This window comes from Macaca fascicularis, chromosome 19 (genome assembly GCF_037993035.2).
Source record: "Macaca fascicularis isolate 582-1 chromosome 19, T2T-MFA8v1.1".
In the NCBI taxonomy this organism is placed as follows: domain Eukaryota; kingdom Metazoa; phylum Chordata; class Mammalia; order Primates; family Cercopithecidae; genus Macaca; species Macaca fascicularis.
This window is the reverse complement of record NC_088393.1, coordinates 43,873,200-43,892,322: the sequence shown is the minus strand read 5'-3', so window position 1 is coordinate 43,892,322 and position 19,123 is coordinate 43,873,200. Positions and strand designations below refer to the sequence as shown.

Below are 19,123 nucleotides of genomic sequence, written 5' to 3'. Positions count from 1 at the left end.
CCTGTAGTCCCAGCTACGTGGGAGGCTGAGGCAGGAGAATGGCATGAACCTGGGAGGCAGAGCTTGCAGTGAGCTGAGATCCGGCCACTGCACTCTAGCCTGGGTGACAAAGCGAGACTCCGTCTCAAAAAAAAAAAAAAAAAAAAGATTAGGCTCTGACATCACATTCTTGCAGTTACATCCCTCTAAGCAGGGTTCAGCCACTCACTCTGCACCTGGAGAACTTTATGGTTATCCCTGGAAGTGACAGTCCTGCAAATGACAAAAAACACTCCAAATGTATTAGGTTGGTGCAAAAGTAATTCCGCTTTTTGCCACTGAAAGTAAGTCTCACATGACCCTGAGAGAAATGGGAGGCTGGGGTATACATAGTAGCTGCATAGCATATGGAAGAAATTTCTCTGGCTTGGTTCGGCTTTGAGTCTAGCAGGAATATACCTGTTTAAATATTCCAGAACTTCCCCACCACGAACTGTTAAGTGATCAGTTAAAAAAAAAAAAAAGGTTGGCTGGGCACAGTGGCTCATACCTATAATCCCAGCGGTTTGGGAGGTTGAAGCGGGCAGATCACTTGAGGTCAGGAGTTCGAGACCAGCCTGGCCAACATGATGAAACCCCGTCTCAACTGAAAATACAAAAATTAGCCAGGTGTGGTGGCAGGAACCTGTAATCCCAGCTACTCGGCAGACTGAGGCAGAAGAATCGCTTGACCCAGGAGGCAGAGGTTGCAGTGAGTGGAGATGGTGCCAGTGCACTCCTGCCTGGTCAACTGAGTGAGACTCCATCTCAAAAAAAAAAAAAAAAAAAAAGTTGTAGAATAATAGAAAAATATAGACAAATCCAAAACATGCTAAGAGTGGCTAAAGCAGGTAACTATATAATATGTACAGCTATACCATTTATCAAAGTATACATATGTACATACAGATACATGTACATATACATACAGACAGAATGTCAGACATTAGCAATAGAAAGAAAAATATCTAGAGGTATACTGAGTTTTTTTGTTTGAGACAGTCTTGCTGTGTCACCCAGGCTGGAGTGCAGCAGCATGAACATGGCTCACTGCAGCCTTGACCTGCTGGGCTCAACTGCTCTTCCTGCCTCAGCCTCCTGTGTAGCTGGGACGACAGGCACACGCCACCATACCTGGCTAATTTTTTATTATTTTTAAAATTTTTATTATTTTTAATTATTTTTTTGAGATGGAGTCTCTCTGTCACCTAGGCTGGAGTGAAGTGGCACAATCTCGGCTCACTGCAACCTCCACCTCCCGGGTTCAAGCAATTCTCCTGCCTCAGCCTCCTGAGTAGCTGGGATTACAGGCACACGCCACCATGACTGGCTAATTTTTGTATTTTTAGTGGAGACGGGGTTTCACAATGTTGGTCAAGCTGGTTTCAAACTCCTGACCTCGTGATCCATCCGCCTCAGCCTCCCAAAGTGCTGGGATTACAAGCATGAGCCACCGTGCCTGGCCAATTTTTAATTTTTTTGTAGAGATGGGGTCATACTCTGTTTCCCAGAGTGGTCTCCAACTCCTTGGGCTCAAGCGATCCTGCTTCAGCCTCCCAAAGTACTGGTATTACACGTGTGAGCCACCACACCCGGCCAAGGTATACCTTTAACATTTAACATTGGCCGGGCGCGGTGGCTCAAGCCTGTAATCCCAGCACTTTGGGAGGCCGAGACGGGCGGATCACAAGGTCGGGAGATCGAGACCATCCTGTCTAACACGGTGAAACCCCGTCTCTACTAAAAATACAAAAAACTAGCCGGGCGTAGTGGCGGGCGCCTATAGTCCCAGCTACTGGGGAGGCTGAGGCAGGAGAATGGCGAGAACCCGGGAGGCGGAGCTTGCAGTGAGCCGAGATCGCGCCACCGCACTGCAGCCTGGGTGACTGAGCAAGACTCCGTCTCAAAAAAAAAATAAATAAATAAATAAATTAACATTAAATAGGCTGTGATACTGATTTTTTGTTTTAAGTATACTTCTAGAAATTTAAACTTAAGTATACTTGTTACATATACTTCTTATTTTCTTTGCAAGAAACATCTGCTGATTTTAGAATATATGTTTAAGGCATTTTATTACATGGAAGATTTTCAAAAAGTAGATTAAAAAAACTTTTAGGCCGGTTGCAGTGGCTCACGCCTGTAATCCCTCCACTTTGGGAGGCCAAGGTAAGCTGATCACTTTAGGTCAGGAGTTTGAGACTAGCCTGGCCAACATGGTGAAACCCCGTCTCTACTAAAAATACAAAAATTAGCCAGGCATGTTGGTGCACGCCTGTAATCCCAGTTACTTGGGTGGCTGAGGCATGAGAATCGCTTGAGCCCAGGAGGCAGAAGTTGCAGTGAGCAGAGATCATGCCACTGCACTCCAGCCTGGGCAAGAGTGATACTCTGTCTCAAAAAAAAAAAAAAAAAAAAAAAAAGCTTTAAGAAGTCTTTACATGTACAGCTAAGCACATTCTAAATACTATGTGATGAATGATTTCTCTTACGTTCAAAAAAAAAATATTAATTTTGACCCAACTATGACTGTGGGTTTTCTGACCAGGGAAGAAGAGCTAAGAGGCTTAAACCTTACCTTGGACTTGCTGCTTTGTTTTCTATGCCTTCTTGACAGAAGGATTTATTTCACCTCTGAAATACTAGCCATAATGTCCTGCTATGGGTAAGAGGACAGCCTTGCTCCATTAGTACCCTTTAGACCCAACATCAAGAGACTCTAATCTGTAAGACATATACATGACGAGAGGGCATTCATTCACACACAGAGCTCCTGTGAATTCTTGGGAACTCACAGGGTTATCATCTGTACTTCTCTAGAAGTCTTTGTCATGCTCTACCTTTCACTTACTTTTATTGCCCCTGTTGAATTATAAGCAATGCAAAGGCAGTAATTATATCTTAATAATTTGTGCTTCTTCCAAGTATTGAAGCACAAAGTCTTACATGTTGCCAAGCATGCCCAATGTCTTACTCAGAAATCCCACTTCTAGGACACTTTGTCTCTTAGAAAGTAATTATAAAAATGAACAAAATAGTATTACAAGAATGCTCATCAAAGAATTCCTGATAATAATTAGTAAATAAAAATGTTTGAGAATAAACAGTGTGTTAAATATCATATAATAGAATCCATAATCCTAATAATTTTCATTCCAAATTAGTTGGCAATAAAGACACTCATCAGGAATGGCTTTGTGAAGTAGATGGGATACAGAATAGAAGGTGTCAAGTTAGAAAATGGTAATCTAATAGTTAAAGACTGAAGGCTTTGAAATTCAAATTCCAGTTCCACCTCTTAGGAACTCTGTGACATTTTACAAGTTATTTAAGCTCTTGGTGCCTCACCTGCATCACCAGTTTACTGGGAATGGTATCAATAACTCCCTCAGGGTTCTGAGGGGAGTTAAATGATACTAAACATGTAAAATACTTAGGACAGTATATTAGGGTTCTCTAAAGAAACAGAACAAACAGGTGTGTGTGTGTGTGTGTGTGTGTATGCACGTACACAGAAATATTTATTTTAAGGAATTGGCTCATGCAATTGTGGAGCCTTGGTATGTCCAAAATCTGCAAGGCAGGCCTGCAGGCTGAAGATCCAGACAAGAGTTGTGTTCAAAGTCTAAAGGCAGTCTGCTAACACAATTCCTTCTTGCTCAGGGGACATTAGCTTTTGTTCTATTAAGAACTTTAGCTGATTGAATGAGGCTTACCCACTGTGTGGAGCATAATCTGCTTTATTCAGAGTCCACTGATTTAAGTGTTAATCTCATCCAAAAACAACTTTCACAGAAACATCCAGAATAATGTTTGACCAAATATCTGGGCATCATGGCCCACTCAAGTTGACACATAAAATTAACCATCATAAGTCCACCCTTGTCAACTTGGTACCCATAAGCATCTCCCAAAACCATACTTCATATCTGAATAAAGACAGTAACAAGGTTATACTTTTGCTTAACATGGGACAACTATGCTGCATACAACCAAAAATAACTAACCCTTCCCCAGAAGAGGATGCAAAGTCTGGATGATGTTAATACTTCTCCCCCATATCCCATAACTTGAAAACTGATATAAAGTTAACAATATTTAAATATTCTAATATAAAGTCAGTATATGTTACTGTACACGATAAAGAGATATGAAAGGGAGGAAAACAAAGCTTTGTTGTACACACATTCATTACAAATAAAGATACATTCATGACAATTACAGTTTTTGTTTCTGTAGCTGCTCACGTGGTTATAGCTGGTATTCATGCCTCCCTTCTTCCCTTACCCATTATGTATTCCTTTTCCCCTCAGCAAGCAAGCTCCTCAGCTGATTGTGGTTCTTTAACCGGTGGGGTGACCCAAACCTTCATTCGTTAAGGGTCTGGATGGTAGTTTTGGCAGAAGCATTTTGGGTAAGGAAGACAAATTCGTATCTAAAGTGTGTATTCCAGTAAGAAAAAAAATACTGTCCTTTCCATGATGAAAGCAATCCAATGTATCAGCCTGCCACGAGGGAATGGTGCCATATTGGGGAACCAGTGTTGGTCTTGGCTGCTGGCACACTGGGCACTCAGCAGTAGCTGTAGCCAGTTTGGCTTTGGTAAGCAGAAGTCCACATTGCTGAGCCCATGCATAACTTCCATCACTGCCATCATGACCACTTTGTTCACGAGCCAATTGGGTGATGGTAAGGGTAGCTGGGGCAAGAGGCTGACTGATATCCACAGAATGGATCATCCTATGCACCCGACTATTAAACATCCTCCTCTGCTAAAGTTACCCTTTGGTAAGTATTCATATAGGGCACAAATATCTTTATATTTCTTACCTGTTCAGCAAGGTCCATATGTCTTCCCCAGAATTCCTTGTCACCAGTTTTTAAATAATGTTCCAAGTCCCTGACCATCCAGCCAGACCATTGGCTACAGTGCATAAGTTGGTATATAATGTCACATCTGGCTATTTCTCCTTCTAGGGAAAATGAACAACCAGGTGCAGTGCTCCGAGTTCCAATCACTGGGAGGATTTCCCTTTACCACTGTTCTTTGAGGATGTCCCAGAACAGAACTGTAGTGCTGTCCAGGTGGTGTCTGTCTATCATGCAGAACCATCCGTAGACCAGGCCTGAGTCTTCTCTGCCTCTATCAACTGATCATAGGGAACTCCCCATGAGGCCACGAGTGCAGGCTGGGAGAGAAAGGTATTGCAGCAGGAGGGGAACGATGGGCTTTTGGGCCACTTCTTCACATGTGTGCCTTCAGGGTCTGCTTAGGCCTGGTCACATTTATACCACTTGCATTTTATGATAGAGTACTGCTGTGCACACCCAATTTAATGACTTCGTGGGTCAGATAACACCCATTTCATGATGGGTAGTGCAGGTTGCATGGTAACTTGGTGGCCCATGATTAAATGGTCAGTCTCTACTAAGGTCCAGTAGCAGGCCAAAAGCTGCCTCTGGAGAGGTGTTTTCTAAAAAGGAAGATGGAGCTTTGCTCCAAAATCCTCAGGGCCTATCCTGTGATTCTTCTGTTGGGCCCTGCCAAAGGCTCCAAACAGCATCCCTCTCTGCTACTGGCACTGGAGGCACTATTATATTTGTTGGATCACGTGGCCCAAGTGGCACACATCAGCTTGCACAGCAGCCTGGACCTGTTGGGGAGTTTTCCCTTGTTCTGGGCCCCACTGTGAACTAACAGCTTTTTGGATCACATGGTAAATGGCCAGCAGAATAACACATCCAAGTGAAGAATGTGTTGTCTCCAAAATCCAAAGAGACCCCGTATGCATTGCGCCTCCTTTTTGACTGTAGGAGGAGCCAGATGCAACAATTTATCCATCATCTTAGAAGGGATATCTCACCATGCTCCACACCACCTGACCCCTGGGAATTTCAGCGAAGTAGAAGGCCCCTGATTTCTTACTGGATTTATTTCCATCCTCTGACATGCAATGTCTTACCAATAAATCTACAGTACTTGCTACTTCTTGTTCACTAGGTCGAATCAGTGTAATGTCATCAACGTAACGGATCAGTGCAGTATTTTTTGTTTGTTTGCTTTGAGACGGAATCTTGCTCTGTGGCCCAGGCTGGAGTACAGTGGTACGATCTCAGCTCACTGCAACCTCTGCCTCCTGGGTTCAAGCAATTCTCCTGCCTCGGCCTTCCAAGGAGCTGGGATTATAGGTGTGTGCCAGCATGTTCAGCTAATTTTTGTATTCTTAGTAGAGACGGGGTTTTGCCATGTTGGCCAGGCTGATCTGGAACTGCTGACCTCAGATGATCCACTCGCCTCAGCCTCCCAAAGTGCGGGGATTACAGGCCTGAGCCACTGTGCCCGGCCCAGTGCAGTATCTCGCGGAAGGAAAAGGCAATCAAGATCCCTGTGAACTAACTTACAATATATGTCTGGAGAATTGATATACCCTTGAGGCTGCACAGTGAAAGTATTGTTACTGGCCTTACCAATTGAAAGCGAGCTATTTATGGTGGTTTTAAATAACAAAGATGGAGAAAAAAAGCATTTGCCAGCTCAGTAGCTACACATCAGGTAGCAGAGGATGTGTTAATATCCTTAAGCAACAAAACCACATTTGGTAGAGCAGCTACAACAGGTGTTACCACCTGGTCAAGCTTATGATAATCCAGTGGCATTCTTCAAGACCGATTTGTCTTCTGCAGGGCCAACCGGGCAAGCTGAATGGGGATGGGGTGGGAATCCCCGCCCCTGCATATTTTTCTTAGTGGTGGTACTAATCTCTGCAATCCCTCCAGGAATGTGGTATTGCTTCTGATTTACTATTTTTCTAGGTGGAGACAGTTTTAGTAGCTTTCACCTGGCCTCTCCCACCATAACAGCCCTCAGTTCACATGTCAGGTAATCAGTGTGGGGATTCTGCCAGTTACTAAGTAGATCTAGTCCAATTTTGTGTGTGGTATTGGGGATACAACCACAGAATGCTTCTGGGACTTGCTGTGCCCATTGTGAGATATACCTGAGCTAAAACTCCATTCATTACCTAACTGCCATAGCCCCTACTCTGACTGGTAGATGACAGTGATGTTTTGGGTCTCCTAGAATTAAGGTCAGTTCAGAGCCAGTGTCTAATTTAAAACAAGTTAATAAATATGAAACAATGATTTATTGTGATAAGGAATGCAAAATGGCCATGAAAGAACACGTCAAAGAAAATATCTGTTACAGGGTAACTATCTGGGAAGATGGCTGATATTCTTTGGTGGAAGTTAAATAGATGGGAAATCTACTAAAGCATTAATTGATTTGCGTAAGTGGAAGACTTCTAGGTCAAGTGAACAAAAGCGTAACTTGATTCATAAAGACAGAAAGTCAGGTCCCTCAATGAATACCCGGACTTGAGTCAGTGAAGACACCTAGAAGCCCTTGAATGAAGGGGAGGCCAGGTCCCCTTGAGGAAGAACACCAGTATACTTCCAGAAATTTATACTGTTAATCTTTCTCCCAGTCTTCCAAAAGGGACCTATGGCTTTTATTAGAGTGACTGTGCAGAGACCAACAGTGAGTCCCCAATATGGCACCATTCTCTGGTGGAAGGTTGGTTACATTGGACTGCTTTTTTCTCACTGAAATAGACACTATGGATATGGATTTGCCTTCCTTGCACAAAGTGCTGCCACCAAACTACCCTGAAAAGTAATCACTGAAAGGTCTGATTATTTATTTTCCCCACTGTAACGTGTCCATGGGTCCCAGATACCTGCATTCTCTTATGCAGTTACTACATTTATATAACCTCGCAATCTTTCATTCAGATTTTAACTCAGAAGTCACATTCAAACACATCGAATCTCACATGATCTCCAGCTCAATCATAATCCTTTAAAATATACACATAAACCTCAAAGCCACAACAGCCTAATCACGTACTCCTTCACTGTCATACAATTCATCCAGAGACTTGAGCATATTCACAAACCACTTTCACATACAGTCATCCCTCCAGGACTCCTCCCTACCAAAATCCACAGATGCTCAAGTCCCTTATATAAAATGGCACAGTATTTGCATATAATCTACGAAAATCCTTTAAACCCTCTCTAGATTACTTATAATACCTAATAACCATGTAAATAGTTGTTATATTCTATTGTTTAGGGCATGATGACAAGAAAAAAAAAGCCTGTACAAGTTCAGTACAGATACAAACATCAACTTTTTCCCAGATATTTTCAACTGAAGGTTTGTTGAATCCCCAATGCAAGACCCATGGATAGGGAGGGCCAGCTATACATCATATATTTCACTCTCCTTTCAGTGACAGTTTCAAGAGCAAACCATCCCACATACATGAACAAGAATCAGACACAAGCAGAATCACTTGTTCTCAAGCACCATTTCCTCATATTACACTTGGTGATGGAGTTACTGGTCTCTCAGCGAAGTTAAAAGTCCTTACCATGGATCTGTCCCTTCTGGCAGATAACATGTACCAGCTTCCACTCCTCTCAGTCAGCTCTGGACTCTCACACACAACCAAACACACACAGTCACCTCACACCGCTCCTATGCATACATTTAAGGTTCAGGACGCCCTGGTCCAGAGATCTGTCATTCATCCGTCTCAGACCCTCCTGGTCCCAACCAGCTTTTTCCCTTCCCAGGGGCCGCCACAGTCACACTAGTCCTCTAATCATGGGTGGACCCAGCGCAAAAAAGCCTCACACAGAATGTCACAGGATCCCTGTGCAGGTGGCTGCGCTCCCGCAAACATGGCAATCACACGGGTCCAGGTGGCCTCTCACATTTAAGCCACATCAGGTATCACCCCACAGGGGCCACTGCGGGAGTGGCGGCGCTTACCATATGAACCCCACGCGGGCATATAGCACAGCCATTCTCAAAAGGCCTCAAAACCGTTTCACGACCCAGCGCGCTGGTTCACACCTGTCATCCAACACTTTGGCAAACGAGATGGGAGGATCGCTTGAGTCCAGGAGTTCGAGACCACCAGCGTGGGCAACATAGCGAGACCTCGTCTTTACCAAAAATAAATAAATAAATATCGTTTTGGCTGGACCTGGTGGCTCACGCCTGTAATCACAGCACTTTGGGAGGTGGATGCGGGAGAAGCAGAGGAGGTGGAGATTGCAGTGAGCTAGGATCCCGACACCACACTCAGCCCGGGCAACAGGGCATGAAGACCCTGTGTCAAAAAAATAAAAAAAAAATTTTTAAAGTTGAGTGAAATATATGACGTACAGTTTTTGTTTTTTTTTTGTTGTTGTTGTTGTTTTTCTTGCCCAGGCAAGAATATATTTTTTCTGTATGAAAAAATATATAAACAGGCCGGGAGCGGTGGCTCATGCCTGTAATCCCAGCACTTTGGGAGGCCGAGACGGGTGGATCACGAGGTCAGAAGATCGAGACCATCCTGGCTAACACGGTGAAACCCCGTCTCTACTAAAAATACAAAAAATTAGCCAGGCGCAGTGGCGGGCGCCTGTAGTCCCAGCTACGTGGGAGGCTGAGGCAGGAGAATGGCGTGAACCCGGGAGGCGGAGCTTGCAGTGAGCCGAGATCGCGCCACTGCACTCCAGCCTGGGCGACAGAGCGAGACTCCGTCTCAAAATAATAGTAGTAATAACAATAATATATATATAAAATAAATTGAGTCAAATATATGACGTACAGTTTTGTTTGTTTGAGAAGGAATTTTGCTCTTGTTGCCCAGGCTGGAGTGCAATGGCGCAATCTCGGCTCACCGCAACCTCTGCCTCTCGGGTTCAAGCGATTCTCCTGTCTCAGCCTCCCGAGTAGCTGGGATTACAGGCAGGCGCCATCACGCCCGGCTAATTCTGTATTTTTAGTAGAGACTGGGTTTCTCCATATTAGTCAGGCTGGTCTCGGGTGATCCGCCCGCCTCGGCGTGAGCCACCGCGCCCAGCCAAAAAAAATTAAAAAAAAAAAATCGTTTCACATACGAATCTCACGCGCTACACCCTCACAAGTCGGTTCATATCCACCTTCTCCACCAGAGTCACCTTCGGATAGGCGCACGTGCGGTCTCGCAACAAAACACCTCTCTCACCACAACTCCACAAAGGGAAGCCGGATTAGTCCGCGCCCGCCAAAAATTATCTTCAGCCACACCCCGCGGCGGCCGCCTTGAGGAGGTCGGGGCAGCCACTGTCCCTATTCTGAAATCCGTCCTCAGCGGAACCCGAAGTCTGGTATCCGAAAACGAACCCTAAGAGGTTGGCGTCACTCCAGCCTCGGGTGAAACTGCGCAAGTGCATCCCGGAGCCCGGCGGAACACACCCTTTCCATCTCAGGCGCTCTCCCCTCGGACTGCATTTCCCAGAGGACACCGCTGTCCACAGCTACTTCCGGTAGGAGCCTCGGAGGAATGGTCTCCGGGTAGAAGCAGGTAAGGGTGTCCCGGGCCGGTGGAGAAGGTAGAGCGGCCTCGCCTGGAATCCGAATCAGGACTTGGACCAGAGCCTTCCCTGAGGATGCTGAAGGTGAGAAATCCTGGCTCACCAGTGTCGTGGAAGGGGAATGTCTGTAGTTTTAAGCCTCTGAGTGCGGGATCACCCCTTAGGGGGGTGTGTTTTGCATGCGTGAGGAAGTAGGGTTTATCTTTGGGCTAAGTGTGTGTTACTGTTGGGACAGCGACCTGGTGCGTGGGTGTGCTTTACTGACAGTGTGATTCTGTGCCCGATCATTTGTGTAAATGTAGGTGACTGTGACCATTATTGTGAATGGCTATTTGTTTAAGTCCCATTAATTTACATGAAAGAAAAAGCACACGCCGGGCGCAGTGACTCACGCCTGTAATCCCAGCACTTTAGGAGGCCGAAGCGGGTGGATCACCTGAGGTCGGAAGTTCGATACCAGCCTGACCAACGTGGAGAAACCCCATCTCTACTAAAAACACTAAATTAGCCAGGTGTGGTGGTGCATGCCTGTAATCCCAGCTACTCGGGAGGCTGAGGCAGGAGAATCGCTTGAACCCGGGAGGCTGAGGTTGCGGTGAGCCGAGATCGCACCATTGCACTCCAGCCTGGGCAACAAGAGTGAAACTCCGTCTCAAAAAAAAAAAAAAAAAAAAAAGCATTTACTTTATCCTCAGGCTCACACGATCAGTCAGAGAGCTTCCACTCCTCTCAGTCAACTCTGGTCTCTCACACACAGACACACGCACAGTCACCTCACCCCGCTCCTGTGCACACATCTAAGGCTCAGGACGCCCTGCCCCAGAGATCTGTCATTCAGCCATCTCCCCTCCTGACTACTTGAGGAGTTAGCTGTAGATTTACACATACAACACAAGCCAAAATCACATTGCTACCCCGCATTTATCATCACAGCCTCAGAAAAACACCACATATGTAGTATGCTTATGTACATATGTGTTTGATTTTTTTTTTTTTTCCTAAGATTAGGCTAGGCCACAATACATACACATTGTTCTGCAACTTCTTTTTTTTTTTTTTTTTTTTTTTGAGACGGAGTTTCTCTCTTTCGCCCAGGCTGGAATGTAGTGGCGCTATCTGGGCTCACTGCAACCTCCGCCGTGGGTTTTCAAGCAGTTCTCCTGCCTCATCCTCCCGAGTAGCTGGGATTACAGGCATCCGCCACCACACCCACCTCATTTTTGTATTTTTAGTAGAGACGGGATTTCACCATGTTGGCCAGGCTGGTCTTGGGCCCCTGACCTCGTGATCCGCCTGCCTCTGCCTCCCAAAGTGTTGGGATTACAGGCGTGAGCCACTGCGCCCAACCTCTGCAACTTCTTACTAAAAGATATTTATGTCCTTTTGTCTGTATTCAAAGACAAATTTAAGAATATTTCTCAGGATGTTTGCAGGTACGATTCTTCTTTAATTCTTACAGCACTGTACTTTAAAGACTCAAGAGTTTATTTTGGTCTGGAAATTTTTGTTCTATTTATTTCTTCTCCTCCATCTGTGTTGTTTCAGCCTCTTATTTTTGAAATTCCTGTTATACATACATTGGGTCTTTTGGGTCTGTTTTCTGTTTCCCTGATCTTTTCTCATAATGTCCATTAACTTTTCTTTTTCCTCTTAATTCAGTAAAAATCTACTCAGGGCAGTTCTCAGCACCCTGATCCTGGCTTCCATTTCATCATAGTATTGGGACACTGGGCTGGCCTAACTATCCCTTCTGCTGAAGAGAATGATCCTTGCTTTTCTTGAGTCTATCCTGCTGTAGCTGGGTTTCCTCATGGTTTTGAGTAAAGCTAGGATTTGTCCAAATTCCCACTAATAATTTATGTACGTATGTATCAGGTCTGGGAATAGGAGATATGAAGGGGGAAGAAAAATGTCATTCTGAATTAACATTTTGGGAGCTTAGAGGCAATAATCTCCTGTCTTTTTTTTTTTTTTTTAACTGCCCTCTCCCCCAGCAACACCTTCTTTGGACTGAGTTTCTTCCAGAGGGAACCAAGAAGAGGATTAATTAATACATTCAATTCTAAAATAAGCCATGGCCCATGTAAGTTGTTTTTTTCTTGCTCCTAATTAAAATAGATTTTTTGTGGTTTTTTTGTTTTGGTTTGGTTTTTTTGTATAGGGCTTGTGACTATTTGCTTTTTTTTTTTTTTTTTTTTTTTTTTTGGAGATATAGCCTCATTCTGTCTCCCAGGTGGGAAGGTTAGAGTGCCGTGGCGCGATCTTGGCTCACTGCAGCCTCCACCTCCCAGGTTCAAGCGATTCTCCGACTTCAGCCTCTCAAGTAGCTGGGACAACAGGCACATGCCACCACACCCAGCTAATTTTTGTACTCTAAGTAGAGACGGGGTTTTGCCAAGTTGGCCAGGCTGATCTCAAACTCCTGGCCTCAAGTGATCCGCCCATCTCAGCCTCCCAAAGTGCTGGGATTACAGGCGTGAGCCACTGCGCCTGGCCTGCCTTCTTTATTCTGACATTGTTTCTTACCTGAGAATTATACAGTAACTTACTAGTGAGTAAGTGACGGGCCAGAATTTCAGGGCCTTCATTTTTGCTTCTCTCCTCTCCAACCCGTGTTCATATGCTTGTTGAATAAATGATTCTTCATCTCCCTTACGTGAAATCTTTTAACAGAAACAAGGAAAGAACACAAATAATATTATTTTGAAGAAAATATTAGTGTTTCTCTTGTGAGAACTTTGATTGGATGAGGTGATTTAACGAATATTTACCGAGTACCTACTATGTGACAGGCATTCTTCTAGGTAACTAGGAATAAATCAGTGGGGAAAAAATATCACATACATGCATATCTTCCCTTCTGAGGCTTAACCGGTATTGAGAGACAAAAAATAACTTATGTATAGTAAGACTTAAGACACACAGATATATGCAGAGAGAGTGAGCAAGACAGAATTAACAAAATAATCGCATGATAAAAGCCAGGCACGGAGGCTCACGCCAGTAATTCTAGCACTTTGAGAGGCTGAAGCGAGAGAATTGTTTGAGTCCAGGAGTTCCAGACCAGTCCAGGCAACATAATAAAACCCCATCTCTACAAAAAGAATTTTTTTTTGTTAATCAGCTGCTTGTGGTTGTGTGCACCTGTAGTCCTAGCTACTGGGGAGGCTGAGGCGGAAGTGGGAGGATCACTTGATCCCAGAAGTTTGCGGCCGCAGTGAGCTACAATCGCACTGCACTCCAGCCTGGGTGACAGAGCAAGCCTCTGTCTCAAAAAAAAAAAAAAAAAAAAAACTACATGATAAAGTTAAGACCAGAGAGCAAATATATATGCCTTATTAATATATGCAAATGGTGTTTAACTCATCTATTAAAAGACCTTTCAGATTGAATCATGAATTAAAACCCAGACACCTGAATGATTCACTAATTTAGAAAGGTTAAGAAAAGGACTGGCAAACTATATCAGACAAATAGAATGAAAAGAAAACAGGGCCGGGCGCGGTGGCTCATGCCTGTAATCCCAACACTTTGGGAGGCCAAGGCGGGTGGATCATGAGGTCAGGAGATCAAGACCATCCTGGCTAACAGGGTGAAACCCCGTCTCTACTAAAAATACAAAAAATTAGTCGGGCGTGGTGGTGGGCGCCTGTAGTCTCAGCTACTAGGGAGGCTGAGGCAGGAGAATGGCGTGAACCTGGAAGGCGGAGATTACAGTGAGCCGAGATCACACCACTGCACTCCAGCCTGGGCAACAGAGCAAGGCTCTGTCTTAAAAAAAAAAAAAAAAAAAAGAGATTTAATTAAAGCAGGACACTGGCCAGGTGCAGTGGCTCATGCCTGTAATCCCAGCACTTTGGGAGGCTGAGGTGGGCCATTCATGAGGTCAGGAGATCAAGACCATCCAGGCCAACATGGTGAATCCCCATCTCTACTAAAAATACAAAAATTAGCTGGGTGTGGTGGCGTGCACCTGTAATCCCAGCTACTTGGGAGGCTGAGGCAGGAGAATTGCTTGAACCCAGGGGGCGGATATTGCTGTGAACCAAGATCTTGCCACTGCACTCCAGCCTGCATGACAGAGCAAGACTCCATCTCAAAAAATAAAATAAAATAGCAGGACCCTAAGGAAAAATCATAGCTTTGAATGCTCCTACCAAAAACAGTGAAAATATATGAATTAGAAATACATGGAAACGGCTAGGTGCTGTGGCTCACGCCTGTAATCCCTGCATTTTGGGAGGCTGAGGCAGGCAGATCACCTGAAGTCGGTAGTTCGATACCAGCCTGATCAACATGGAGAAACTCCGTCTCTGCTAAAAATACAAAGTTAGCCTGGCGTGGTGGTGCATGCCTGTAATCCCAGCTACCTGGGAGGCTGAGGTAGGAGAACCACTTGAACCCAGAAGGCAGAGGTTGCGGTGAGCTGAGATTGTGTCATTGCACTCCAGCCTGGGCAACAAGAGCGAAACTCCGTCTCAAAAAAAGGAATAAATAAAAAAGAAACACTTGGAAATGTGGAAAGAATTTGCAAAGATAAGAAATTATATGTGTTGGAAAACAGGAAAAAATGTCTAGTTGCTTTTCCTTCCTTCCTGTGATCTGAACTTCCATCCTGTATCATTTATCTTTAGCCTGAAGATCTTCCCTTAGCATTTCCTGTAGTTTGGGTCTTTGGTGACACATTCTCTCAGATTTTATTATGTAAAAATGACTTTCTTTCATCTTAATTTTTAATTAATTTTTAAGTTTTAGTGTCAGGGCAATGCTGGCTCCATAAAATAAGTCAGGAAATATACTGTAGTTTGACCACTTAAATTTAATGTAATTAGCAATATAGTTAGGTTTTACTCTATCATTTTGTCAACTGTTCTTTTTAAATTTTTTTTTCCTGTTTTCCTGCCTTGTCTTGGATTAATCTTATTTTTTTAGTGTTTAATTTTATCTTCACTATAGGATTATTTGCTGTATCTCTTTGTTTTGCTGTTTTAGGGGTTGTTTTAAGGTTTGCAATGTGCTTTACATTATTCGAGTCATTTTAGAACATTTCAGGTATAATGTAAACGTCTTACAGCTGGATACTTTTCTTTTTTTTTTTTTTTTAAGAGACTGGGTCATGCTCTGTTGCCCAGGTTGGAGTCCAGTGGTGTCATCATAGCTTATTGCAGCCTCGAACTCCTAGGCTCAAGTGATCCTCCTGCCTTAGCCTTCCAAGTAACTAGGACTACAGTTGTGTGCCACCACGTCTGGCTAATTGTTTAATTTTTTGTAGAGATGCCATCTCACTTTGTTACCCAGGCTGGTCTCCTGGCCTTAAGCAATCCTGCCTACCTGGAGTGGCTTACAGGGGTGAGCCACTGCACCAGGCACAACTGGATACTTCTATTTCCCCTTCCCGTCTTTTTTTTTTTTTTTTGTCATATATTTTATTTCTAAATTTGCTTAAAGCATATATTTCTTTCTTTAGTTGATTATCTTTTAAAGAAATTATTAAATGAAAAGAATATCTTATGTTTTAACCCTATGTTTACCATTTCTAACACTCTTTATTCTTCTGTATAGACTGAAGATTTTATCTAGTATCAATTTTTTTTTCCACGTGAAGAATTTCCTTTAACAATTTTGTATACCACCATGCCTGGCTAATTTTTGTATTTTTAGTAGAGACCAGGGTTTCACCACATTGGCCAGGCTGATCTCAAACTCCTGACCTCAGGTGATCCACCCGCCTCAGCCTCCCAAAGTGCTGGGATTACAGGTGTCCACCGCCACACCCGGCCTCATATAGTTCATTTCTTAGTTTCGGGATTTGCCTTGGGTTCTTTTTTAGAGTATTCAAATTTCACCTGAAATTTCCCTTTTTCCCTCCTGTAGATTTTTTAAATATATCTCATAGTTTTTATAGTCTTTGCCAATTTCAACATCTGTGTCATTTGTCGATATGTTTCTATTAAGTGGTTTTCTCTTGAAAATCATATTTTTTCATTTCTAGTAATTTTATTTATTTATTTTTATTTATTTTTTTTTTGAGACGGAGTCTCAATCTGTCACCCAGGCTGGAATGCAGTGGCACAATCTCAGCTCATTGCAACCTCTGCCTCCCAGGTTCAAGCGACTATCCCACCTCAGCCTCCCAAGTATCTGGGACCACAGTTGTGTGCCACCACACTCAGCTAATTTTTTGTATTTTTAGTAGAGATGGGGTTTCACCATGTTGCCCAGGCTGGTCTCAAACTCCTGACCTCAAGTGATCCGCCTGCCTCAGCCTCCCAGAGTGCTAGGATTACAGGTGTGAGCCACCACGCCCAGCCTATTGTACACTTTTTATTGCATGTTATGTGTTGTTGACTCAGGGTTCTGTTAATTCCCTCTGTAGAGGGGACATTAGCTCTACCAGGTAATTATACATAATTACATATAATGGAAAGGCACAATACTGAAAACATGATAATTGGATCAAGTGAACAGAATAGAAATCCTAGAGTTATACCTAAAATGGGAATATAACTCATGGTTAACATGACATGTCCAATCGGTAGGCTAAAGATGGACTGTTGATAACATTATCAGATAGGTAGCAATTTTGGAAAAAGATAAAGTCCAATCTATATCCCATGTACCATATAGGATAAATTACAATAAATCAAATAATTTAATTGTTAAAAATATAGTGATAACAGCACTAGAATAAAACATGGGAGAATTCCTCCATAACTTTGGTTTGGGGAACGCCTTTCTAACTAGGACTCAGAATCCAAAAACTAGAAAAAGAAAAAGTTAACACATTTTACCACATTAAAATAAAAAAACTTCTGCATGGCGAGAAATACTTGTCAGCAAAGTCAGAAGACAGATGACAAACTGGAGTATTTACCACTCATAAACAAGGAAAGAGCTTATTATTTCTCTAATATAGAGAACTTTTAGAGAAAAAAAGATGACTAGCCCAGTAGAAAAAAGGCCAAAGGACCTGAATAGAGAGTTCACAGAAAAGGAAATATAAAGGGTTCTTCTAAAAAGAAAAGTACTAAACTCACAATTAAAGAAATGTCCACTAAAACTCTGTGGCAGTAGAGTTTATGACATAGAGTTTTAGTGGACATTTCTTTCTTGTTAGATTGGTAAAAATAAAATGTTTTGACAAAGCACCCTGTTAGTGAGTCTGTGAGGAGAACAAAATGGTCTAACTGCTTTCAAGGGCAATTTGACATCTACCAAAATGTATTTTCCATTTTGACCCAGCAATCCAACTCCTGGTACTTTTTCTTACAGATATACCCGTATTTGTATGAAATGATAAATTCACAATAGCATTCATTGTACTGTTGTTTATAATAGCCAAAGACTAGAAATAATGAATCTATAGGTTTAATTGATAAACCATCAGTGTTAATACAAATAATTGGACTATATATACTTATGTAAAAATAAAGAAGCCATTCATCACAGATATGGCAAGATACTTTGAATTTAATAAGTGAAAAAAAATCAAGTACCAAACAGTGCATATATTATAATATGTTACTATTTGTATAAAAGCATGAAAAATTATATGTATGTATTTACTTATGAAGTTTTTTAATAACTTTTTGCACTCATGGGGGCAAGAGGTGGGAAACAAAATGGAAAGGATAAATATGAGGCAAGACATCTGAATGTATACCTTTTTAGTTCTTAACCATTTAAGAAAGGAAAAGAAAAATATAAAAATATGCCAGGTGCAGTGGCTCATGCCTATAATTCCAACACTTTGGGAGGCCACAGCAAGAGGACTGCTTGAAACCAGGAGTTTGAGACCAGCCTGGACAACAAAGACCCCCATCGGTACACAAAAAAAAAAAATTAGCTGAGTATGGTGGCACATGCCTGTAGTCCCAGCTACTTGGGACACTGAGATGGGAGAATCAGTTGTGCCTGGGAGTTTGAGGTTGCAGTGTGAGCTAAGATCTCGCCACTGGACTCCAGCTTATGTGACAAAGAAAGATGCCCCACCCTTACCACCCCTCGCAAAAAAAAAGAGAAAGAAAATATAAAAATAAAACTTGTTACTAAGTTTTATAATTTTCTCTAGCCAATTTTAGCTACTTAGATTTGGTGATGGAGTAGAAAGAGAGATGGATTCATCAAGGATTCAGGCTTTGTCAAGCAAGTGTGAAATGAGAGGGTTAAGGGAGCTCATGCTGGGAGTGATTATAAAGTTAAGTGATTAGTTGAGCATGGAATTTAAGTTGGGTAAGAAGGGGGAGAAGAGGCATGGAGTGGGTGAGTGCCAATGTGAAGGGGATCAGAGAAGGATACTTGATATTTTGGAGGTGATACAGTTATTGCTAGTCACAAGGTCTAGAGTAATAACGTGGGGAGTGAGTACAGTAGAGTGGAAGATAAGCTCATAGAAAAGTAGAAGAGGTTAAGGAATTGGGCCCATGATGTTAGAAGAACGCAGTATACGGATATTTGAAATCACTGAAAATTAAGATTATAGTATTAGAGTTAGTGATACTGAGCCAGGAGCGAAAATTCCTGAGGGGCAAAAACCTGCATGTAAATACATCACTGCAATGGAGAGAGAGATAATACATGGTATAGACTGATGAAATGATGACATTATATTTTAGAGAAGGGACCCAGGTGCGGTGGGTCACAACCGTAATCCCAGCATTTTGAGAGGCCGAGGCAGGCAGATCAC

General features: G+C 42.9%; 2 protein-coding genes across 12 annotated transcripts in view; one reads left to right on the top strand and one right to left on the bottom strand.

The window, feature by feature from the left end:
- ZNF567 (zinc finger protein 567) overlaps positions 1–10,286 on the bottom strand; it is a 60,003-nt gene extending 49,717 nt beyond the window's left edge. Inside the window, exon 1 of one of the 3 annotated variants that reach the window (XM_045381116.3) lies at positions 10,042–10,286. The gene's annotated coding sequence lies outside the window, so the exon portion shown is untranslated. The remainder of the gene's footprint in view (positions 1–10,041) is intronic. The other 2 variants (XM_065536524.2, XM_065536529.2) reach the window with 2 other exon arrangements.
- Positions 10,287–10,382: 96 nt separating this feature from the next.
- ZNF461 (zinc finger protein 461) overlaps positions 10,383–19,123 on the top strand; it is a 35,906-nt gene continuing 27,165 nt past the window's right edge. For 5 of the 9 annotated variants that reach the window (XM_005588990.4, XM_005588986.4, XM_015441427.3 and 2 more), the window contains exons 1-2: positions 10,383–10,521; positions 12,432–12,520. Coding sequence is in view for 4 of the 9 variants with exons in the window: in XM_005588986.4 (XP_005589043.2) it covers positions 12,512–12,520 (9 nt within the window). In the remaining 5 variants the exon portion in view is untranslated. The remainder of the gene's footprint in view (positions 10,522–12,431; positions 12,521–19,123) is intronic. The other 4 variants (XM_005588991.4, XM_005588987.4, XM_074023351.1 and 1 more) reach the window with 1 other exon arrangement.